The sequence below is a fragment of the Metopolophium dirhodum genome, chromosome 1, assembly GCF_019925205.1.
Source record: "Metopolophium dirhodum isolate CAU chromosome 1, ASM1992520v1, whole genome shotgun sequence".
Lineage (NCBI taxonomy): Eukaryota > Metazoa > Arthropoda > Insecta > Hemiptera > Aphididae > Metopolophium > Metopolophium dirhodum.
The window spans coordinates 2,310,085-2,337,266 of record NC_083560.1 but is presented as its reverse complement, the minus strand read 5'-3'; the positions used below and the strand labels follow the sequence as shown (position 1 = coordinate 2,337,266).

The window sequence follows — 27,182 nt, the reverse complement described above, 5'->3', positions numbered from 1 at the left end:
TTCAAATAATTAATTGTAAGTTGTTAAATAAAGTTGTAAATAACATTTTTTCATCAAAATAATAAGTACCAACAGAAAAATTCTTATTTTTTATTCAAAAATATCCACTTTAAAATGCATATTTGGTGACTTTTTAGAGCTACAAGTCCTCTGCCCTAGTCATAACTAACCTGGCCACTGGCTTATATTAGCTAAACGCCAAAAACCGTTATTTCACTTTATAGTTTATAATATAGCTATACTGTTATACAGAGTGTAATAGGAAGATCTGACGGATGATATAACTTTTGTTCTAATTAATATTTTACATTTTTTTATATATATATATAATTTATATTCACTTGCGTTACACTTATAAAATAAAAAAAAAATATTTTTATTTTTAATACTGAAAATAAAAAATGTTAATTTTAATTTTTTGGATAAATTAAAATAGCCAATTTGTGTAATGATTGTAAGAATAATTTTCATCGAAAAAAAATTTATCCAAGGCAAGTAGTTTATTTTATAGAATTTTTTAAGTATCAATATTTTTTTGATTAAATTATTTACTAATCATATATTTTTAACTAATTTTGTCTAACGTTTAAAAAGCATGATTTTTTTTCTGTTAGGTCTTCGTGTTATTATCTTTATTTATCTTTCCTTGTCTTCTTTACAATAGTTTTAAAATATTTTGCTTTTCCTTCATGGTAAATTGTACAAGAGGGCATTACTGCTAGTAATCTCATATTTTATTTATTTAAATTGTTATTACCTACAATAGGTACATAGGTAAATGCAATCATTTATTATTGTCATGTTTTAAATAATTAATTTCTTATATTATTCATACCATATTAAAATAAGGTATCTGTCATAGTAATTACTAATTAGTAATTACTAAAGTACCCTACCTATAATATGAAATTTACTAGTTGACCGCGTTATACCATATTGTAAACACAAATATGTAGTATTATATTTTTGGTATTTTAAATTATTCAAATTTTAAATTCTGTCATGTAGGTAATATAAATACTTAGTAAAACTTCTAAAATTTGAAATTAAACTTATTATTAAAATATTAATATAGGTAGTAGTATACTAACATGGTAGTCTTCCGTGTGGTATCTAGTTACATTTATTTGTTACAAAAATAAAATATTAATTACACCATTTTTTTTTTTACAATTTGAAATTAATTTTCATTTAAAATATACTTTTCATTACAAGAAAGAAATTAAAATATATAATATTAATCATGATATAATAAACTAGGTATGATGGCAACGACCCAATTTTTGTATTATGTTGCGCAAAGATGGCGACCGTCTTTCGCTACTTTTCATTGGTTTAGATATTAATAATATTATTATCATAATGAGAAATTTAAAAACGGCGAAAGACCAGCGCCATTTTTTGTCAGAGTGATGGTCAGCTGGCGAGGAGAATGCGTATCACGATGTGTGCATTATACCTAGTTTATTATATCATGATATTAATAAATTTAGTTGTACAAAGAAAATTCAAGAAGAACTAACATTTCTTAATAATCGAGCAACTATTTTAAAATCAATTAAACCATTAAATGAATCGTATATTAATACGAATAATGCTCATATGTTCCATCTTCTACTTCTACTCTAAACCAGCATATCAATGATTTTTAAAAAAAATTTATAGGCAAAGCAGAAGATTTAGTTAGAATATGTATTTATTCCGATATTATAATAAGAACAGTTTCTATACATGCAATTTGTGCTGATGCTCCGGAGTCATTTACTGTGAAAATCAAAAGTCATACTGGTTATTTTTCTTGCACCAGGTATCTTGCAGAGGGTAAACATGTCGGAAGTACTTGTTTCCCATTTTAATATAGTAATTCTAGAGAAAGAACACACGAAGATCATAAGGTTCTTTGACTGTATCCTACTATACCAAGTAGGATAATCTAAAAAATTAGTACAAAATTAATGTTTCTCAAATCTTCAATAACTAGTGATTTTGTACGAAAACCAAGACTAAGTAAAGTTGTTGGTCATTGAAGACTACCGAGCTTCGTCAGTTCTTACTTTATAACGGACCACTTGCTTTGAAAAATTTACTTAATGTTAAAGTGTATAATCATTTAATGGTTTTGAATGCATTGAATATTATATTGCGTCCAAATATTGATGTTAAATTATTTAATTATTTTGATAATTTCTTAAAGAATTTTGATAAAAACTTATAATCGCTTTGGTCCTCTTGATGCTTGTTGTTGTAGATTTGATACTTTAATTTAAGAGGACGCTACCCATGCATTTGTTGTCCCTGTCTTACACATGTACAATATATCAAATTTTCATTCACTAGTTAGTGTGCTGTTAGTTTTGATATTAAGAGTGAATTGACCTGTTATCAAACTTTTAAGTTAGGTTAGTGTCCTCTTAAATCTTTGTCTCATTAAAATTAAATTAGTAGAAATTATAATAATTTCATGAGAATAATAAATAAAATATAATTAACTTGTTGATTTATTCAATTTATTATTACGTATACATATTTAAAGTAATCTCCCTCTACATTTTCGAGACTGACAATTGCATATTATTTTTGTGGAACCCGTCTGTTCTGTTCCCACCAGTATGTTTTTGTGTGCAAATAACGATACCCATGGGAACTGTAAGTCATGCATATCAACGAATACATTTTGGACAAATATATTTGGAGAACACGAATGATTGAAATAACGTCCAATATTGCCTCTAATTTTGGCATCCATAATATATACACACTCGTTGTTTCCAAAGTATTCACGCACTGATTTTGAAGGTTTAGACTTTATTTTTTCGTATCGCGTGTACTCTGGAAGATGAAATGGACCAATATAGAAAATCCAAAGCCCAAAACTGCTATTGATACATTGGTATATTGTGATTTATTTTATCCAGATATTAAAATTTTTGCAACAATTACCATTACATCAGCAACAGCAGAAAGATCATTTTCTTCCCTACGGTGGTTGAAAAATAATATGAGATCTTCTATGACAGAAGACAGACAAAATGGGTTAGCAGTACTGAATATTCATAATATTCATATTCTTAATATTCATTACCTAATAACATTGTTGAAGTTGGACTGCTAGTACTGAATGTTGATTGGTCAACATTTGACGGTTTGGATAATTTTCCAAATAACTTTTTATAAAATACCAGGAATTCTCTACTTCATCTATACAACATGTATACTTCTCCAACGTGCAATTAAACGAATACCTTGGTGTTGTCGATATTGAACTTTACTATCATAAAAAAAAATCAAGTATCTAAAAAAAGAATAATTATTAGTATTGAAAACTATTGCTATATTGTCATTATATAATTAACCTTACCGAAAGTTATTAAGCATATTTGGAGGTTCAGCTGCTATACCAGCATAAAATTCATCATCATATTTAGAATTAGGATCATAACATGAACCTTTTATAGTTAACTGCATTGCATATACAGTTTGTCCACTCTCAATAGTAGGATACTGGAAATTCCGAGGGAAATTCCTTTCTAGAGGTATATTAGCTGGTACAACACAAACTGTTCTATCAAACAAGATACTATTGTCCTTATCAGGTTTATCTAGTTTAAACTTTTTGGCTCCTTTTGATGCAAAACTTGTGACATTTGAATTAGATATTTTACGTTTAGGGTCACATTCAAGCATTTCTTTTACACTGGAATAAAAATACATTAATATGTTAATAATAATATAACAAAATAGATGTATCATTAGTTTAAAAATGTATCTTGCAGATGACACCAAAAAACTTTTAGTAATCTGTTATCCATAGGCCATTATTTTTAACTTTGTCTGCATAGTAACTAAACTATTTGTTTTTATACACTTAACCAATTAAACCAATAAGCATTATTACTATACTTATATTTAAAATATCTATCTAATTTCAGACATCTTTTTATTTAATACTAATTGAGTGTTTTCGCTCACTTATCTAAAATCGTTTTATAGTGCTTTTATTACTAGAAAATGAAAATGAATTGTAGAACATGTCAAGATAGGGTTATATAATAATTTGACCAGTTTAATATACTAGTGGGGACAATACTTAATAAGATGAAAGAACTTAGAGATCAAAACTTGAAATTATTTGAAAATTATGAAAAACTTTCAATTGAAAGCAAAAATTGAAGAGTTGGACCAGAAGTCATTTGAAAATGCAGTTTAAATTATTGGACATTACCTATAATGTGGAATGAAGATTGCTAGTATATAGTTAAAGGAATAACTGAAAAATTTAAAATAGAATGTGATGTATTGAAAGCATATAGATTATAAGATAACAACTGAACATAAAACCGATATGAAAATAATTGCTTGGCTGTCAGATAATAATGGTAGAAAACGGTTGGTCACAGAAGCGAAAAGATAAATGGGCAGCTAATCAGTATCTAGACAACTGGCCAACACCGAAAATGTATATTAATAATCATCTGACAAAATTGATATATTAGTAAGGAAAGATGAAAATACCAAAGTTATGAGGATCTACAACGAAAATGATTTGAATAAAATAATATAGGTAGGTCTCTACTCTCTATCTGTTTTAATTATGTACCTACATGTAAAAATTATATAATGAATGGTACTATAAATGAGTTAGATAACCTGTATATTAGAACTAATATTTCTATTTGATATTATATTATATCGACTTACAATCATATTATTATATTTAAGCATATTGGGCATTAAACTAACAAGAGCTGATCTATAGGAAACTATTCCGATATAATTGAGAATCGCCGTTTGAAATACAAACAAAAGTAACGAATGTTTTCCAAAAAATATATTTATATATATATTTTTTTACTTGTTCACGGATGCGCGAAAACAGGTTGGTGGTAACATATTCTAAATTCTGATTCGGGCATAACGCATTCAAATTTCAAGCAAGTGTAAAATATAAACATTTAACAATTGACAGTTGAGGTTTGCGATCGGAATATAATTTATCCATCGTACATCACAAATGTTATTCGTGATTTATTATTCTATTTTTTAATATTAAAATTTACTGACCTTGAAGACATGTTATCGAAGATTTGCATAATGACACTGACCAGCGTCAGGATATACAAATCAACCACTCAGCGGGATCCGTGAAAAATGAAATATGTGTCCTCTGAAACAACGGTGGCTGCTTCGGCGGTACAGTGATTAAACAAGTAGCAACTAAAACATAAATGGAAGAAACTAAATTGAGGTTATCGGTGGTACCTAATACCTATATCTATAACGTCAGTGTGTTGCAGACGAGTAAAAAAACAGTTGTATGCGTGCCACCAAATACTAAAATGTAATCCATTTTAAAATTTAAATTAAATTAAATATAACCACTTCACTCTGGCACAGTTTATTTTCTAAATTCATTAATGTTATGTAATTTTATTTAAAGTTTTTATTGAATTTAACCACCTGATGAATATTTTTACCTAACCTTATCCGCTTATCCATTCCCACTACTCTCATAGGGGCGGCGGCGGCAGCGACGATGTACTACGACGACGCACGGACGATATTCTTACTCTATGGTGACAACTCACAATTGCAAAAACAGACCATTTAGTGACTTGCATTCGATTGTTCGCGACGTGTTTATACTTTTATTATTATTTCCTTCTATATTACTATTTTAGGAGGCCAGCGGTTATTAAAGATTATTATTATTATTATTATTATTATTATAGAATACCAGATAATTAACACATCAACATTAAAAATAGTTGATATCACACCAAATACACTTCGTAATAACTCCGTGTAAAAAAAGCTATGTTAAAAAAAAAAAATTTAGTAATGATTAAATCTTTAAAAGACGTGATACCTATATATGGAAATTAAGTAAAATGCCATTTTATAATGTTACAAATACCTATGATGACAAATAAGATCAATTGTAATGTTAAATACTTAGTCAACATATTGTTGATACATTATTAATAACTGTAAATACTGTAGTGGTTACTTAATTGTATTTATTTAAGTATACTTCTACGTCCTGCCAAATAGTTAAACATAATATGTTGACTAAGTATTTAACATTACAATTTATCGTATTTGTCATCATAGGTATTTGTAATATTATAAAATGGCATTTTACTTAATTTCCATATTATATCACGTCTTTTAAAGATTTAATCATTACTAATTTTTTTTTTTTTTAACTTAGCTTTTTTTTTACACGGAGTTATAACGAAGTGTTTTTGGTGTGATTAATGTTACGCGGCGCTCGCTCGCATATTATATATTTATATTTACGCGGCGCGTACTATGTATGATTAGGTTTTATCAAAAAATGACCTAAAAAAAATGCAAATGACATAAAAATGACGAAAAATGTCTTTAAAAAATGATCTAAAAAAATTACAAATATTTGTTTTAAATTTATAAAAATACATTTTTATATAAATATCGTCGCCGAATTCCGACACAAATGCACGCAGACGAGCACTAACCGACGTTTTAATTTTCGGCATTTCGAAAATATTACGAAAAAATAATAAAATTTAGGTACAATATTATTTACTATAACACGAAAACGACGAGACGACTGTAATCGGTCAGATAAAATAGGATACTAAATACTAATCGATTATTAGGAAACACGACAACGACAAAATGTAATCGGCGAGATAAAATCGGATAGGTACTAATCTTAGTCCGTGGTAATTTCCAAGTTTTAAGTTATCGGCATAGACAAGAAACAATCAGAAGTGAACTAGTGTGAAATCAATGAAAATGTCGAAAAATGTCAAAAAAATGACTTAAAAGGAAAAAAAGCCAAAAAATGCAAAATAAAATTTAGTTCTTCAGATTCACATGCTAATGAAACACATTTGTGGCCAGGAGAGTATCGTCTAAAAAGTTCCAAAAAAAATGCAAAATGCCTCAACTTCCGAGCCCTAATGATTACGTATACACTATGATATTACTTAAATAGGTGTTTATATAGGTAATTTAATAGGTATATAGTCACGGCTCGCTACAAAATTATAAATACGTCACCTAGCTAATTAGAAATGTCATTTAGATTTTATATTATTAATTATTTTACTTTTTTTTTAAATAATTACAAAAATATTAACATTATGTATTTTCTCAAATTCTAAAATATTATTAAACATTGATTTGTATTTTAATAAAGATTGTACTGTATGTCATCTACCAGTACGATATTATTATATTCAACGATTAAAATTAATATTTTATTCGAATTTTTTGCACGTGAATAGTTGCAAATTATCATATAACAATTTTTATTTAATGATATCCAGAATCGTGTGCTGATCACAATCGTCCTGTTCACGCTTCGCAACACGGTGAAAACTGGTTTCGAACACTCGCCAGCCGAGTTGGTTTACGGTGCGACACTTCGACTTTCAGGCGAATTTTTTCACCCCGCCTTCGCAGAATCTCAACCACCCGAGCACGTAGCGACGCTCCGGGATTTCATGGCGCAGCTGCGATTCACGCGCGGTACTATACTAGTATTAAATACTACACTCTACAGCAACCGACCCACTACGTTCGTCCCGAGCGATCTGAACCAGTCAGTCATGTTTTCATTCGAGTCGACGCCGTCAAGCCGCCGCTCCACGAAATTATGATGATAGACCATGGTGTATTATATTCCGTTACAATAGTTACCGACGCTCACGCGTCGTACCCGAAATACTTTGTCAAATTATTTAAATTCGTGTATTCCGTCTGACGAGAAGTCAGTAGCGACTAGCGTATTTGTGTAAGTGTAGTCGTACTAGGTCAACCTCCGACGCCCCGGGACTTCTACACATGAGATATATAATATCGAGTAATATATTATGTATCTAATACATGATACACCACAGCCCCAATATTCCCTTTCCGTGGTTGGCTACACCGCCCGGTACATCGGCATCCGAACATGCCGAGCGGTAGCAGCTACTGTTAACTTCTTACCGCGACTACCGACAGTAACGGGCCTCTCTCAAATTTAATAATAAATTATGTGTTTTTTGATCCGAAGAATTGATGGAAAGAATTATAATTGTTATTAGTTTTCAATAATTATTATATTATCGCGCACGAAGACTGAGCCGCCGACTTGCGTTCTGTGATTGGCTGACAGTCAGAAGGAAGGAAACCGTCCTTTATCGAAAGCGACGGTGTCGCCGCCGTGCATACAGAGAATCACGAAAACATCGCGTTTTTGCGTGATCCTTAAACAATAACAAAATGTACAAACAATAAGATAATAATTCGCAAAGGAATATTATTACACGTAAATAAAACATATTATCATATTAAACATATTTATCTATTCTGTGATATTATGCGTGATAATCGCAAGAGCAAACAGGAGCGTTTAAATACAGGAATGCACCGCTCATAGTGCGCATGCGCAATATGGTATCGTCCGCATAACTATAGTAACTGATAACTCAGTGATAACTGATAATGTGATATTATACCTATTGAACTTAAATAAAATTATTAATATTGCAATTTGCGAATTTAGTATATTTTAAGTTTTAACTGAGTTATACTGATACAATTTGGTACATTTAGTCTATGGTAGGTACAACATTTTTTAATAATATAGAAATATAATAGTTTTAGTCAATAGTAATATTTGTAAAAAGATATAATATATCGTAAAGTACAAAAAAGTTTTACACTAACTAATATAAATGGAATTTTAGTATATCATATTCAGAAATTCCCACCTATTACGTTTTTATTATCTTACTTCAATCAATGTGTTGGAAATAGAACATGTCTAAATACTCTAAATTCCTATGTCATAAGCGTGTTACTGTGTCAGGTAAAATGTGTTTTACCAGTGACCTTAAATAAAATAGCATCATAAAGATAGCTAAAACCTGTTTGGGTAAGAATTGGTAAGTTTTGAATACCACACCATAATATCGTATTTATTCAAAATTTTAGTTTGCCGCTTAAATCACTGATAATCAATAATCAACATGTTATCTAATATCTATGTTATGCAGACGATACCATATTGCGCATGCGCACTATGAGCACGGATAATATACTAAACGGTCAAAGCATTGTACCACGAAGGGGGCGTGGTTTCTAATACCGTGACGTCATAATAGACCTCTGTTGTCTGTAATATACTGATATCAATATTATTCAGTATCATAATGTAATGTCTTATGTGTTTGTTAAGTTTGTTTTATGTTTTCAAGCAGACAAGTAGTTGCCAGTTTTCAGTTTTCAGTTTTCAAGCAAAGTAAGTTCCTAATTCGTAAATATTTAATTTTTAATTAATATATTATTGTGTGACATAAATGTGACGTGTCACAAACTATTATGGGCCGTATGGCGTATACATAGTCAATACTTAAGAATAAGTAGGTATCACATAAGCTATACTTATGACTCAGATGCTATCCATAAACGAGACTATGGCTAAAGAAAAGAAAAAAAAAAGTATTGCTTAAACTACCTTGCATTGGTTTTAGTTACTATTATACATTTTGTATTTTTTAATTATTAAAATTAATTTAAGGAATACTTATTCAAGCATCGAATATGTCACATAGGGTCAACTCAACTTGTTAGGAATATAGTATATCATAATAGTATTATTATTATGTCATTAAAAACTTTTATTAATTTATGATATAGATGCCAGGTACTAGGTGTGCTGTAGCTTTGTGTTCCAACAGTTTGCAAGTGACTAAGAAAAAGGACCTTAACATTTCATATCATACATTTCCTAAGGATAAAAAATTGTGTAATCTTTGGGTTAATGCTTGTCGACGAAAAGATACATGGAATCCAAAAACTAGTACAGTTTGTAGCATTCATTTTATAGATGATGATTTTGAAGTAGATCTCCGCAGTCAATTGATGAACATTAAAACTAAAAGAAAATTAAAACCTCAAGGTATGGATAATTTTTGATATTAACATTTTGTTTTAACATACAATTTTTTTTTTGTAATTTTACCTCAAATTTAATAATAACATATATGGTCTAAGCTAATAAATGTTGTGTTAATATGTTAGTGTTTATATGTGCATATCACCGCTAAATTTCTATGTTTCATATTAATTTGTATATAGCATATTCTATCGTTGATTGCTCTAAATTTCTTGACCCAAGGTAATAGTTTTTTGTTGATTAGGAATCCTACTCCATTTTCATGCTTGTTATTTGTAATACCTCCATACATTAAGCTCATATTTCCTGATGTAATACACTCTTCACCCAGCAATCTAGTTTCCTTATAATATTATAATATATTATAAGGTACACATCATTATTAATTATATTATATGTATATATTTTACAGCTATTCCTACACAATGTTTGAAAGAATGTTCTTCAGATATTTCCACACAAGTGACATCAAGACAACAACGTGCGAATAAACGCACAAACGAAAATATTGTAAAAAATTTAATCCTACCAACTCAAAAAATTGAAGATGAATCACCTGAAGATGTACATCCCGTTATTGAAGATAAGTATGAAAAATTATTCAATGAACATGAAAAATTAAAAACAAAATATAAACATTTATCAGAACTAAAAAGAAACCAAAAAAACCGTATAATCATGTTAAACAAAAAAATCAATTTACTTTCCCAAAAATTTGGAGAACAAACTAGCCAAACACATTGCTTAGAAGAAGCTTTAAAATCAATTTTTAGTAAGACTCAATTAAGCCTTATTACAAAACAACGAAAAAAAGTTATTTGGGGCACAGATGATATATCAAAGGCTTTTACAATAAGATATCTAAGCAAAAGGTGTTATATTTATCTTAGAAATAAATTACATTATCCTCTTCCACATGTTTCCACATTAGTCAAATGGGCTTCAAGATTAAGCTTTCGTCAAGGCATTTTATCGGATGTCATTAGAATAATGAAAATAGCAGCACTTAACTTCAATGAGTTAGAAAAAATATGTGTCATTCAATTCGATGAAATGAAAATACAAACCGCTTTTGAATATGACAAAAAAAATGATCAGTTAATTGGGCCATATCGCCAAATGCAAGTAATTATGGTTAGAGGCTTATTTAAAAATTGGAAACAACCTGTTTATGTAAACTTTGATCAAATCGTAACACCAGAAATCCTTTATGAAATTATATCTATATTACATGATAATTCATATAAAGTTGTTGCATGTGTATCCGATTGTGGAGGTGCTAATATAGGCTTGTGGAAAAAATTAAATATATCTATTGAAAATACTTATTTTTTACATCCTACCACAAATGATAAAATTTATTACTTTGCAGATGCACCTCATCTTTTGAAACTCACTCGCAATTGGCTAATAGATACAGGGTTTGTTCTTTCAGATGGTTCAAATGTAAATTCAACACCGTTAAAAGAGTTATTAAAAATAACCAAGTCAGAAATTTCTACTTGTCATAAATTATCTGAAAAACATATAGAATGTGTAAAGGCTGAAAGGCAAAATGTGGGATTAGCAGCCCAACTACTATCACATAGTGTCGCAACAGCTTTATGCCATTACAAGCCTGGATATAATAAAATATTATCTGAAAATACAGGAAAATTTATTGAAGTAATAAGTAATTGGTATGACATTATGAACTCATATACATCTACTGAAACACTATGTACAAAGAAGGCGTATGGCTTAAATCTTTCAGAACAAAATAAATGTTTGGATAAAATGCATGAATTAATATTTTCAATGAGATGTAATGGAAAAAACACTCTACAAACTTTCCAAAAAGGAATTTTGATATCTATAACATCTACTAAATTATTATTTGAAGATCTGAAACAGAAATATAACATAGATTATATCCTTACACATAGGTTGAACCAAGATTGCCTTGAAAGTTTTTTTTCTACTATTCGAAGCCGAGGAGGACTTCATGATCATCCTACGCCATTGAATGCAATGTATAGAATAAGAATAATCGTTCTCGGCAAAAATCCTGGAGTTGTACAAGAAAAACTTAATATTGAAATGGAACATAATAACACAAATGTAGAAGAGTACTTAGTAGCTAATGTTATAGCAACTGCAGATATTAAAATAAATAATAATGAAAATGATGATGAATTATCAGATAGTAGTTTATCATCATGTGAATCATCTCAAAATAATTCTGAAACACCAAATGAAGAAGATGGTTTTATTTATCTTTGCGGTTGGCTCGCTAGGAAATTCAAAAACAAATATCCTCATTTAGGAAATTATACTAAGGACAACAAACCTGATCATTCCTATAGTGCACCAAGTTGGCTACAACATTTATCATATGGAGGTTTAACAGAACCCACTGCGACTTGGGTTGAAAAAGCTAAGGTTTTTGAAAATATGTTCAAAAAGTTTCACAAAGACAAAATTAATCCTGATGCTAATATTGTCAAAAGGCTAACGAAGCTGATAAAGAAAAAATGTTATGACATGCCTGAAGATTTGATTAAATCATTTGTCCTTCAAAGAACTTACATTAGAATAAAACAACTTAATAATAATTTAATTGCTACACAAAAAAGACCTTACAGTGATACAGATAGGAAGTCAAAAAAAAAAATGAAAAAAATTACTACTTAGGTAAATCTTCTTCTTCTCTTCAGTTTTTATTGACCAATGAGGTCTCTATCCAGAGCTACTGCTACTTAGATAAATACTTTAATATATTTTTGACAACATTGTATTATTATTTTTATAATGGATTTAAATGTATTTATAATAATTATTTATTTGTATTTTATGGTTTGACTTAATAAATATTTTGCACGGTTATATACATAGAATATTTTTCCTTTTTAGCTTGAACTTAGTATAATCAAAGTGTTATTCTTTTCCCAACTATTATCAAACCAATAAGTTACATTAGGTAAGTATATTGTTTAATATAATTTTTTAAAAAAAGCTAAAAATTCTGTTATTTTTGAAGACATAATATATAAAGTTTGAGATTAAAATATTGAAAAACAGAGTTCAATGTGTTCTGTAGAATATTACCCTTTATTAGTTAAAAAAAAATGTGTTTGATTCTACAGAATAGGATCATTATTTGTGTGGACTAAATTACATTGGAATTGGGCAATTTAAATTATGTTTCAAAAAAATTAAAGAAATACACATTTAATTATAAGACCTTGTAATGAATAGATTTAAATATTAAATTTTTTCTAGTAGACGGTGATCAGTATAATATAATATATAATATCTGTTTAAATATCAATTAATATTGAGAATAATTTCGATAATTAATGTGTTTACTGACTTTACTGTTTATATTGTTATTTGTAATATATTTTGTACATCACAGAATACATCGCGGGAATGATGGGTCTATTGTGACGTCATAATCAGTAATTGTTTTTGATTGGCTAACAGCGCTTGGCTTCGACCGTTTAGTATATTATCCGTGCACTATGAGCGGTGCATTCCTGTATTTAAACGCTCCTTAGCAAACGTATACGCGCGAGTGGAATCAAACAAAATTGTGATAGTGTGATAATACAACTCACTACGTATACAGCTGCTGCAGTTCTCGGCGATGCGCGAAGAATAGTTTTGGTTGGCCGAGTGGTATATTCTTAAAGTGACCGAAGTATATGATCACAATAATTATACGGATTAACAACCGGTGGTTAGATTGTAAGTAATTCAGTAATTGTAAAAGGTAATTAATAATTATAAATACATTTGCTACTTGTAAAAATGATAAAATAATTTGAATATGAATACCATTTATCATAGAAATTAACACATTTTAACAATTTAACAATATACTTAATAGAGTAAAGCACAATCTATGTTTTAACATGTTTTTTTTATTCATAAATGGTTAATTTATTTTAATTCAATAAATAGTGTACCTATACTTATATTATCTCTAATTTAAAATCTAACTTATTGGTAGATTGTCTAGATTACCTAGGTAAATTCATACTTAAATCTTTGGAAGTTTAACCAAAAATCAAAATAGTGGAAATGTTAAATTATAAGTTCTAACATATCATATTATCACGTATAATGAATAAAAAAAATATCTCTTATTGGTAAAGAGACTTAAAATTATTGTATTATCTATGTAGTAATACTTATTAGTTATTAATTATTAATTATTTAGGTAATAATATTTTCATTTTAAATTTATCGGATATTTTTTTTATGCTGTTATAATAATAATATTGTTACTAATTGTTATAGGTAATATCTGTTTCTTTAATATGTTAAAACAGTAAATATGTTTTCCAAAATTGGAGGTTCGAGTTATAAAAATACTGTAAGAAAAATTTTAAGAAAACTTCTTGAATATATAATTTAATATTATATAAAAAGTAACATCATATTGAACATAAATATCAACATAGTTGTTATTCGCAAATTGTGAATCATGCCATAAATGTTACAATAACAAGGTCAATAAGTAATTTGTTTATAAGGCCACCTTTTACCATACTGTAGGCACTACATTATAATATTACTTATGTGTACGTCATGTCTATATGTTATTCAGAAACAAATAAAATAAAAGTGAGTGGAGAAGTTTTTTGTACGAATGAAATAACTGATAATGACCAGTAAACTATAGATACATTTAACCCCTGGTAAAAATATTAGTCTCAGTTAATATAGTTCTTATTTGGTAAGTTACATAGTTTTTTAATAACGTCTATCTTTGCTAATGTTGTACAGTGTAACGGGATAAACCGTCACTGTATTAAAATGGTCCTTTCAGGACCACCAAACACAACAGTATGGCAACATAATGCGACACAAGTAATAGACGCGACATATTAGAATAAGTAGTTTACCAACAGGAAAATTTCACGGAAATAACAAACAAGATCCACCACACCAGTCTTCAACATATCTTCTACAAGTCAACAAGCACTATAGAAGACCCGAAGACCTGAAGACCCGAAGACTATCAACGCAGCAGCAACACCGACCTGAACGACACCGGCGAAGCTGATCCGACCTAACCAGTCCACGACGACGCATCCTGAACGCACCGATCTAACGTGATCGCCCGATACCGCCGAGACTCAACAGTACCCGGCATACCTGGCTAATAAGCGCCACTTCACGGACCGACGACGCCAAGCCTACCGTGTACATCCAGCGATCGACGACAACGGATAGCCGCCACACCGGGACCTGATTGACCCACCGACGGCAGCGTATAATATAATTATACTCCGGCGATCCATTACCGACAGTCCACCCGTTCAATCGAGTCCAGTCACACCGTTGGACGAATACCAAGACACGCCGGGAACCGACTTCGCGACGTAACTTGGCCAATCGACTATTCAGCAAGCCGACAAGTAGTATCACGTTCCCCCCTACGGCAAGCTTATTCGAGTTTCGCCGCGAGGAAGAACCGAACCCACACGACTTGCTCGAGTCCGTGCACGGACGGTTTCTACTCTCCCCTATTATTGTATTACTTCTACGAAACGTATAGGCAAGTCCCGACTATTGTTTTGCTCGCGCCTCTTCAGGCCCGAACCCGCCCGCCGCGGCCGCTTCCTTAAGCCTGCCGCGCGGCCCGGGATAACTTGCCCCGATCATTATAAACATTACTTATTGGTTATATAATAAACGAATCATAACAATACACAACGCATTGATATTTACGACACGGGACGTCACGAACAGACGCTCCGTATCAACAGATGATAGTGAGGATGATATGTTTGAGCCAGCATACCACTCAACGGAAAAAAGCAATAAAACAAATCATATTGGTCACAATTAGTTTTAGTTAATACAATTATTATTTGATAAGTTACATAGTTTTTTTTTTAAATTTCTATATTTGCTTAGGTTGTACAGATAATAGTGACAAAAATATGGTTGAGCTGAATATTTCAGCAAGAGAAGTATCTCAAGATGGAAGACGAAATTACTTCTAATGATGGAGGTAAATTAATTTTTATAGTAAATCTGGTTATTGTAAAATAAAATGTAATAACTTAAAATTAATAATTTTAGTAAACTTATGAACCATTGGCATTGCAAACATCATGTAAAAACAGTTCAAAGCAACACTATACACTCATTGTTTACTTGAACAATTACTACAATCCAATAATCAAACTGTCCAACCAGCTAGTTTAAGTATTCAAGAAAAATTTCGAAGCAAGTTCCACAATTTGCCACTTAATTCCTTAGAAGATGTTGTTGAAATGGAAAATAAGTTGAACGATCCAGCATCACAGCATTTAATGGTAATTTTTTATTCATGATTATTAACTCAAACTTAATTTATAAATAATTGCTTTTATCATTTTAGAAAAATCACTTAAGACAATGTGGGTGCCAAAATAGTATATAAGAAACTGTCACTACTATATTAAGAATGGTAATGACTAATGAGTGATACATGCGCTCAATATTATAACTTTGATGGAAAGAACAATGCAAAGAATCCATTTAAAGAATTAACTCTTAATTCTATCATAATAGGTATAATCACTGAGTGATAATAATCTATACATACAATTATACTAAAAAAAAATTATTTTTTATATATTATTCTTTTTCGTTTTGTTAACTATTAGATGTTGTTATAAATTTACACACCGATGCAACAGAGTATGATGTTAAATCATAATGTTAAATGATCTTAAATAACTTCCAAGATTCATAGATCAATGGCTTAAGTAATTCAATATTGGTTACTTTAAATGGTAGTCATAGATTATACTGAAACGAATCAAGGTTAGTGTGTTTGATTGTTCCTACAAATCAATTGATTAAATAAGCCAATTCACTGGTATCACTATAGTAATTTGATTTAGTAAAAAAATAACTACCATCCATCGTCTAAGTGTTCGTCCCTATAAGTACCAACATAAATAACAATAATTTACATTAACCATCTTTCTTATAATAGTGATTATGTTATGTTTTTTATTATATATATTCTTTAGTTTGTGAATATCCTCATAATATAACAATTATTACGACAGCCTATGATGGCTAATAATATTATAATGTTATATTGACGTAGACAGATAACGTAAACAATGATGGTACTACTAATATTAATTTGTAAAATATATATTCGACAGATATTGAATTTCCTTCTTTGCATAACTGTACAGAGCAAGAGTATTGCTCAATACTTATATCATGAAGTAGTGAATAGTACGTAATATGGAAATTCACAAAAAAGGAACTACATACTACAATAAATTAGAAAATTCAAGTTACAATGAGTTCCTCCTAATGATCACTGGTTTATAGTGTAACGGATGATATCTGTTTACTACGACGTATATTAAATAATTAAAATAGGTAGTTAATTGAAAGGCAATGAATAATAATACTGTGGGAGATAGAAAAGCAAACACAACAACAATTTGGCAATTTGCGGGTTTGGATCAAAAAGGTTCTATGTGTAAATTTGAAATCTTTCAGAAAAGCCAATTTAATATGTTTAAATATTTTTCAGATTTGGACGTATAAGTTATCAAAACCTTTTAAATTAATTCAGAATTTGTATTATTTCGAAAGTTAATTGAGAAGAAATTTGGTAATCAAAAAATAATAAAATATTTATATAGAACCTTTTGGATCCAAACCCACGAATTGTCAAATACAGATATACGATCATGATAGGGGAGGAGGTCAGCCGAGTGATCATGAAATACGGGAGTAGTATTTAAAGCGCAGTACATATTTATTTAACTTTTAATATAAAAATTCACATCATACATGCAAAACACGAATCGCATATATGGTGGCAGGATATGGAAACATATATCATACATATATATGTATATATATATATACATAAACTAGAAACAAGGACATAGTATCTAATGAATGTTAGTGTTTCGAGGAAACGACGATATGACTTTTTGCACAACTAAGCATGCAGGATATAGATAATGACTTTACGCAATAAGGATAAGTCGATGGACAACGGGGAAGGTAAGAGAGCATGGGGCCTTATAAAAGCAGACCTAAAACGGCTTGTATCCAGACGTGTCACTCATTGGCATCACAAGCATCTTCATGTCACACCGACTAATAATTGTATTATTTTGACTTGGAATAATTTCATTGAAGTACATCTTAATAAACATCTTAACAATTCAACGAGTTATATTTTATTCAATCCAAAAGAAGAAAATCTTCATCACAACAGTCTTGCTACCCGGTAAACCACACATTCGACCCGATTGTCAGTTTACCATAATAGAATCAACAATTTATTGGAATCAAAAATGAAAATCCTAAACCAAATATTTTATTGAAAACAAAGATGCTTTATGGATTCAACTGGTTAATAGAATCATAATGGCCTGAACCAATATGATCACATAAATCTGTACTGACTGTATTAAAAATATTGTACTCGGAAGGTGCACCTATAATTTCAACTAGTTGACTTCCAGCACCACTCCTGGCAACTGCGTCAACAGCAATTATCTTTAAAAACTAAAAAATATATAAAGCGTCAACACTATATAGTAGAAATTTACGTTGTGCATAAAAGTTTCCACACACACACAATCCGTTGGCCCAAGGGTTTTTATTAAATCATGTAAGTTAACTCAAATATGAACGCACTTTTATAATTGTGATGAAAAACATACAAAATAGGGTTCGCGGGCGAAGACATGATAAGGTTTATTATCAATATTTTTATCATATTTAGTTCTGTGATATTATCATACCTACATTGAGATAGATAATATATTATTATGTATCTAAAAACTTGCCGCGTCTACCGACGGTAACGGACCACTCTTAAATTTAATAGTAAATTACGTGTTCTTTGATCCGAAGAATTGATGGAAAAAGTTATAATTTTTATAAGTTTTCTATAAAAAAAAACTGCATTCACGTTAAGAATATACGTGCGCGAAGTCTGAGCCGCCGACTTGCGTTTTGTGATTGGTTGACAGTCATCGGAAACCGTCGTTTATCGAAGAATCACGAAAACATCGGGTTTTTGCGCGATTCTTAAACAGTAAGAAAATGTACAAACAAAAAAGATAATAATTCGCAAGGGAATATAATTACGTGTAATTAAAACATAATACAAATAATATATAAATTATTATGTGTGATAATCGTTAGAGTAAACGTTTACGCGCGAGTGGAATCAAACAATTGATAGCGTAATAATCGAGGTAATAATACAACTCACTAGTACACTATACAGCCGCTGCAGTTCCATGACGGCAATGCACGAACAGGAAGGGTTTGGTCGGCCGAGTGGTATAAGTAAGTAAACGGAGTATATTAAGATCAGAATATTTATACGGATTCACGAACGGTGGCTTGATAGAGTTAAACTGGTGAAAATTCGACGATGTGTCGCTTCCTGTGGTCGGTTGCGAGTAACACGTTTTAAAAATTAAATTACAACACTTATTTTTTCCTCCGAATTAATATTTATTTAAAGTAAACTATTGTAGACATTCTATGAACTGAAAAAAATCTGATAAAAAAAAATATTGTTCTAGTAGTCATCGAGAAATTTAAAATGGCAGTGTGATATCGTTGGGCTTGATACCATATTATAATCGATCATCTATACATGTACAATTTGCCCACTTGTTAAATGAATTAGCTAATATAGAATATCACCTTTTTTTCTTTATATTCTGTTTATGTGAATTTTGTGCCAACGACAATAATAACACCATAGTTTTTGTACAAAAATTTATAATTTTTTCCATAATATTAGGTACAGAACTATACGAGGTTTAACATGTTTTGGGCAAGTAGCAGGACACAGTACAAAGACTTTACCACAATACAAATTGATTAAAATAACTCGTTATACATATTATTTGGTTATAATGAAAATTTTTATACATTTTAGTTACCGGGAAAAAAAAAATTCAGGTTTTACAATATTGTTACTAGTTCATTAAATGTAAAAACTAACAAAGTTACATAAAATCGGGCGAGACAACAACACATGTTGGAAACCATATTCGAACATCTTAAGCCTTACAATGATAGAAGCATGTGTGATTATATTGATATTTTGGAAGATTTTCCACGTGATAGCTTGGATACTAGATTGAATGAAGTTAATATGTGAGCAGGAAAGGGCTTTAAGATTTATAAATCGCTTTTAAAGAAAGTTGGTAAATATTTTAAAACTTTACTTTATAATTCTAAATTTGATTATTTTTATTGGCAGTTTTGTTTGCAGATAAAGCTGAAGACAATTTCATGGTCCAAGCGTTTGTCATTAAAGATAGAATAGATATACTTTTATTTAGGATGCAAAATGTATTTGACTGACCGCCAACTAGCAAACAAGTAACTCATGTTATAATAATTATACTATTAAATTAATATACAATTTGTTTAATTTAATATTATTTATATTAATTGTTAAGTTATAAAAGGAGGTCACAGACTCATAGCCATAAAGTGTACCTACAATTTTAGAAACTGACAAATTATAAACCATTAACCAATGCCAAAGAATATGTTTCAATTAATGTATGTGAAAAAAATATTTTTAGCTTTATGTAAATTCATCTCCAGATGATAAAACAGGTTACTTTATTAATTAATGAAATACAATATTTTTACAAAAAATTTAAGTTGATTTAATAATATATATTTTTTATATTCAAATAGGTAGGTAGGTAATAAAAATCATAATTCTATACTTGAGAATTTACTGGCCAACGATAATTGGATAAATAATGTTTCAGTAATTAATATATTTACCTATGAATAATTATGATATTAACGAAGATAAAATTCTGCTAAATTCAATAAAATGGTACGTACATAATACATTTTTACAAAAAAAAGAAATGTATTATAACCAAGATATAACTGTTAGGCATAATTTTTTTTTTTAAATTATCTGTAGCTATACTTGCAATCACTGATAGAGTAGGGATTAATAACTTAAAATTGATTCAAGTAAATCCAGCAGGTATTCTAATGATTTTAATGAAATACTTACTGTTTATTTTATTTTATTTTATAAATACATTTATTTAAATAGGTTCCTATAATATGTATGTTTCATAGATTTTAATAGATTTTAAAATGTTATTGTTTCTTAACAGATATAATATTACAGGTTATACGACAATATAAGACATCATTTAATTTAAAATTTGTGTTCAATAATTTTGAAAGTGTAAATATATGATGAAGATTGTAACTATGATGTGCAAAAAAAACAAAAACTTTCAATTCAACCGAACATAGCATTATGCAATAAACATGAGTTTGAAAATGCTTATAAAATACTTCCAATACCAAATGAAGATGCATTGAATACTTTAAAAGACATTTTATGTAATGATGCCTTATATGAACAAACTGTAAGTAATTGTGAAATGTAATTAATAATTAGAAATTTGCTACTTTTAAAAATGATAAAATAATTTGTTATTTATTATAGAAATCAACAAATTTGAACAATTTAACAATATACTTAATAGAGCAAAGCACAATCTGTGTTTTAACAGGTTTTTTTTTCATAAATTCGTGATTTATTTAAACTCAATAAATAGATACATACCTAAATTTATATCTCTCATTTAAAATCTAACTTATTGGTAGATTGTCTAGATCTAAACATATATGTGTACCTAAGGAAATTCATACTTAAAACTTGAAATGTTAAATTATAAGTTCTAACATACTATATTATCATATGCAATGAATAAATGAAAAATCTTTTAGTGGTAAAGAGACTTACAATTATTGTATTATCTATATAGTAATACTTATTAGTTATACATTTTTTATTACTTAGGTAATGATATATTTATTTTAAATTTATCATATATTTTATTTTTATATACTATAGGTAATATCTATTTCTCTAACATGTTAAAAAAGTAAATATGCTTTCCAAAATTGGGGGTTCCAGTTATAAAGATACTGTGAGAAAAATTTTAAGAAAATGGGTTGAATATATAACTTATAATGGATAAAAAGTAACATCATATTGAACATAAATATCAACATAGTTGTTATTCCTAAATTGTGAATCACGCCATAAATGTTACAATAACAAGATCAATAGGTAATTTGTATATAATGCCGCCTTTTACCTTACTGTAGGTACTACATTATAATATTACTTATGTGTACATCATGTCTACATGTTATTCAGAAACAAATAAAATAAAAGCGAGTGGAGAAGTTTTTTGTAGGATGAAATAACTGATAATGACCACTAAGCTATGGATACATTTAACACTGTTATATGCCATTATAGGTAACCAATATTATATTCTCATGACAAGTTGTAAACCAATTGGATTCGTAGATTCAACAGAACGAGTATGCAGACCCAATAGAAGTTTTACTAAATAAAACAATCACCAAGATGTTGGAATAATAGAATCAGGCAATTTCTATTTGAGTTGAAAATAGAACAAAGTAGGTCATTGAATCCGTGTATTTATTTTAATCACAATAATAATGAAACATTAATTTTAGCTATTTTTGTTGATGATGGTTTGATTGTCAAGCAACAAAATAAAAATAAATATATTATTACAAGGTCTTGAACAATAGTTTGAAATAACACAAGGTAATCTAGATTATTTTCTAGGTATTGAAAGAACTAGATGTTTTGACGGATCATTATGTATACATTAAACAAATTTTACTAATACACTAGTTAGCAAATTTAATTTATTAAATAGAAAGGAATATTTCAGGTCATCTGTTCATGCTAGGGCTGTCATGGCTAGCGCAGAGGCAATCCATAGTAACGTTCAGTTCAACTGAAGCAGAATATATTTCGGCATACGAAACAGTCAAAGTTTTGGTTAGTTTTGGAAATTACATTAATTCTTTATTGTATAGAATATTAATTACGGGGCTGTGTTGAATATTGTATAAAAAGTAACATCATACTGTTCAATGATAACAACATAGTTGTACGAATCACGAAATAAATGTTTCAATTACAAGGCCAATAGATCACTTGTATATATAGCCGTATTTTAGCATACCTACTGTAGGCACTAAATTATGATATTACTTATGTGTACATCATGCATTAGTTATTATGTTACTTATTACTAAAAGCAGTGTAGTCATTTTTGTCTAGATTCATCTACAAATATAGTTCTAAACTCAACTTAACTGTTGACTAATAGCTATACTGACCGGCCATAAGGACAATCAAAATGCATTTAGCGAGGCATTTAGTAAAATAGTAATTATGTTCTCTACTTCTTAATAAGTTATTGGCCAGTTGGCAGGTATTGAAATTATTTATTTTATTTAAGAAATTAATTTTAGAAGCAGTACCTACGTACATTCTTCTTCTTTTAATTTAGTAAATGTTTTTTTATTTATATTAATTTACATTTTTTTTAAACTAAATAATTTATTAACATGAAGCAATGTTAATCTGTACATATACTAGTTATTGTAATTAAGTTTTTTTAATGTATTTTTTTTACTAAAAATTTTTAGAAGCAGTACCTACATTCTTCTTTTAACACCACAAGAATCAAAGATATGGAAATTGTTGCTATTATTTGGCTCACAAAAGCAAGTGAAAAACTAAAAACAACAACACCAGCTGATTCCTAAGTTTAGTAAATGTTTTTTTTATTCATATGAATTTACTTTTTTTTTAACTAAATAATTAATTAACATGAAGCAATGTTAATCTGTACATATACTAGATATTGTAATTAAGTTTTTTTATGTATTTTTTTTACTAAAAATTAAGTTTATAGTGGGTTATAGTTTTTTTTTTAGAAATTATTACCTGTTATACAAATACATTTTAAATCACATAATTGAAATGCGAGGTGTGCAAGTATTTAGTTAAAAAAATATACTTATTTTATATCTGTTATATAAATTAAATAAGTAATATACATTTATATTGTTACTTAACTTATATTTAAAATGTTAATCTGGACTAGTTATTGTCATAACATTCGTTTTTTCAATGTATTTTATTTGTTAAAAATTAAAATTATATATTTTTTTTTATTAATGATTATCTGCATATACCTAAATAAATTTTAAATCACATAATTTAAATGCAAGGTGTGTACATTTTAAGTTAAACGATACCTATATTATATTTAAAACACTGAACTATAGTTAGTCACATTTTTAATAATATTATGACTACAAAATGAAATTGGTTAACTTAATGTTTCAATGTTAATTTATTATGTGATTATTTTCTTTTTAAAATTTGAACTATAATACCTACCTATATAAAAATTTTTTTTTTTTTTATATTTGTTATAATTTGCATTAACTATTTAGGTATTTAATATTTTAATTGATCAAATTCTTATAAAGATGATTTTTTTTTCCATTTTGAAACCCATGTATAAGATTAACATATTATTATAGTATAAGTATTGATTTATATGTATTATAAATGATTAACAAAAAGTTTCAATCTTAATAAAATATGTTAGGCATTTTTTTTTTTATAATTTTAAGCTTATATATTATAAAAGGCGAAATAATAGGTATATGAAATTTTTTTTATTGATATTTGATATGGGTATGTACCTATCAATTGGTAATTTAATAAAGTTAGGTAATGTTATTTTATTTTCAAGTTCTATAATTTATATTAGGTAGGTACCTATACTATATAAATTATTTATTGATGTATGTATATACACTTATACACCTATATACCTTTGTATACATATGTATTGTTAGATAAATTGTATTGATCAATGAAAGTTATATACTTTGATGGTCAAGTTATGTATTCCTTAGATATCTAACGAATATCTTGACAGATATTCCTTGAAAATTACTATCTTTTCTTGCATATCAAATTAATGTCGTGTGTGGATACCAATACCATATTCCATAAATATTTTCAAAACGTTCCTTAGATATCTAAGGAACTACCTAAAGAATATGCTAATAAAATATATGATCTTATGCAATAAGCATACTACTTCTCAAGCAAGACCTCGAGCAAGACATAGTGATATAATTATTATATTCTATTAATTAATTTAGCCTATTGTTTAATATACATAGAAAATATACCTATCAATTCTCTAAAGTATTCATTAAGTTTGAAAAGAATATAGATAATATTATTATAATTTATATTATTGTGCGAGAAGTATAATATTCATGTGGGTATGTTGTTTACATTTCGATATTTTCGTTTCAGCTTTTATTTTGTTTGTAAAAGAAGCAAATTGTATTTAATGTTTAGTGGCCGAAAAGTGTACAGTCGATGCATACTGCATGTTGCGCTGATACCGCTTCTGTGTTTAAATTTGTGCTTAGCGGAAACGATCAAGATATGCTGTAGGCAGAGGGGTGCTGGGATATGGTTACCTCACTGTTTACCTCTCTCTCTCTCTCTATATATATATATATATATATATATATATATATATATATATATATATATATATAGTTATATAATATTATAATAATACAATAACAAATTAAGGGTACCTATGGTTGGGCGCTGTACTATAATATATAATAAATTACAGAGATCAATGATAGTAAACCGATGAATAGGAGGTAATACAGATGTGATCATGACAAATTAAACCATATATACTACGTTTATATTATGGCGCTAAAACAGTTTAAAACTAAACAGGTTTGAAAGCTAAAACGCTCGCGCTAGTAGTTTAAGAACTTAAACTGTTTTATTTGCATTAACCGGTTTATCAAATGTACATATACACGTTTAAGCAAATAAAACGGTTTTAACTAGTGCGAGCGTTTTTGCTTTCAAACCGGGATAGTTTTAACTCCATAATTTAAATGTAGTAATAGAGTAACAATATTACTGACGGTTAAGACTTTAAGAGTTACCAAAGACGAGTGACGACAAAAACGATATAACAACACTTACGTATATAGCTTGGGTTGATTCCGGCGCGGAATCACTCTGGTCGCCCTGGACAGGACGTGAAGCTAACCGATTGACTTCCGCAACTTGCAGAGCACACACAAACTCCATGCTGGAAAGTGAACAGCGGGATTGGTAGTGGTTTCGTTAGAGCCGAATGACGATCGCATCGATTCACTTCGGCGGCGGTAACGTCAACATTGACGACCATCACGGGCGAGAAACAAGGCGTATAAACGCAACGCGTCTTATGCTAATCACCAGCGCGACGACTTAACCACACGACTATTTGGCAAAAATACGATAGGTACGCGAGCTTAGTCCGACAGTCGGTTTTAGGGCAGCAAACAAAGGCCAAAGACGAGCGAAGTATTGTCTGGAACACGTCGTCTAGCCGGGATCACACTGCGCATCGCGTTGAATCTTGAAATTCGAGCGGTGTAGCGCGGTACAGGTAAGTTGACTCGACGTCTGATTGGTGCGTCTCTTGCCGACATAATATTGTCGGTCTTTGTATTCCGCACCAAATGAACATTTGTGCGACGCGTCTTATCCACTCTATGTATATGCGTATATCTGTGCGTGTGTACGGCGCGTCGGTTTTAACAATTAATACTATTGTGGAGGTTGCGGTTTAGTAGGCGTATCGACTACCTCCAACCAAGTCACGTGGGGCGTGACGAGAAAATGAAATAATTGAACAACGCGGCTTGTTGATTACAATTTAACGATTATTCAAAATATACAAGAGAGAACGGTGGAAAACAGTACAAGTTATTAGTGGTGCTCGTTGGCTTTATTGGCGGTGCGACAAAAGCGTTGGTCACGAGGTTGTTGTGAATGACGAATGTATATTATGAAGAAAAGCGGTGCAGCGCGCATGTGTACTATAACGTAGTCGCGGGACGAGAGAGTCGGTCCGTGCGGCGGTTAAGCCGTAACCGCTGGCGAAGCCGTTCGTCGATTCGGAAGGGGGTGACCAACATCAAGCCACATCGTTAGTGCCATCGTCGGCCGGGAAGAAATCATGTAAATACCAGGGCTTGCAAACGTTATAATAACGTTATGATTATAACGTTATGTTTGATAAAAAACGATTGAAATTTGTAAACGTAATTATAACGAAATACGATAAACATAAATAAATAAATAACACAAAACAAAACGTAACGTTTAACAAAATATATGATATATCATTAAACAAAACATAACGCAAAACGGTATATATTGTATTCCATTAAACAAAATAATTAATTTCCAATTATTTAATAATACTTAGTATTATTCAATTATTTATTCGAGCCAAGAATTAATTTT

The 27,182-nt window shown here is 29.4% G+C and overlaps 1 protein-coding gene, 2 long non-coding RNA genes and 1 pseudogene across 7 annotated transcripts; 3 read left to right on the top strand and 1 right to left on the bottom strand.

Annotated features, from left to right (window-relative positions):
• Positions 1-2,251: 2,251 nt before the first annotated feature.
• On the bottom strand, positions 2,252-26,757 carry LOC132937166 (uncharacterized). Of its 5 annotated transcripts, none has more exons than XR_009663621.1 (5): positions 18,368-18,615; positions 5,062-5,214; positions 3,359-3,694; positions 2,941-3,292; positions 2,252-2,829 (listed from the first exon to the last, which is right to left on the bottom strand). XR_009663621.1 is itself a non-coding variant. In XM_061003994.1 (5 exons), the coding sequence occupies exons 3-5, from the start codon at positions 5,088-5,090 to the stop codon at positions 3,199-3,201; spliced, it is 459 nt and encodes a 152-aa protein (XP_060859977.1). In that variant the 5' UTR covers positions 5,091-5,214; positions 18,368-18,469; positions 18,539-18,634; the 3' UTR covers positions 2,255-3,198. The 5 variants fall into 5 exon arrangements, 2 of the variants coding, with proteins under 2 accessions (XP_060859977.1, XP_060859978.1); XR_009663619.1 differs by having other exon boundaries at positions 2,255-3,008; positions 3,083-3,292; XR_009663620.1 differs by having other exon boundaries at positions 2,255-2,977; positions 3,083-3,292.
• On the top strand, positions 15,711-16,503 carry LOC132933766 (uncharacterized; annotated as a pseudogene).
• LOC132937168 (uncharacterized) lies at positions 20,204-20,798 on the top strand. The gene is made up of 3 exons (XR_009663623.1): positions 20,204-20,314; positions 20,395-20,557; positions 20,642-20,798. It is a non-coding gene; the product is annotated as an uncharacterized LOC132937168 (long non-coding RNA).
• Positions 21,101-24,118, top strand: LOC132937167 (uncharacterized). The gene is made up of 4 exons (XR_009663622.1): positions 21,101-21,345; positions 22,251-22,414; positions 22,475-22,568; positions 22,699-24,118. It is a non-coding gene; the product is annotated as an uncharacterized LOC132937167 (long non-coding RNA).
• Positions 26,758-27,182: the final 425 nt, after the last annotated feature.

Bases quoted from the DNA above. Each gene is read 5' to 3' on its own strand.
- LOC132937166 (XM_061003995.1), bottom strand. From the start codon at position 5,090: ATGCAAATCTTCGATAACATGTCTTCAAG. The intron at 3,695-5,061 runs GTCAGTAAATTT...TTTTTATTCCAG, and splicing joins TTCGATAACATGTCTTCAAG to TGTAAAAGAAATGCTTGAAT. The intron at 3,293-3,358 runs GTAAGGTTAATT...TTCTTTTTTTAG, and splicing joins AATATGCTTAATAACTTTCG to ATACTTGATTTTTTTTTATG.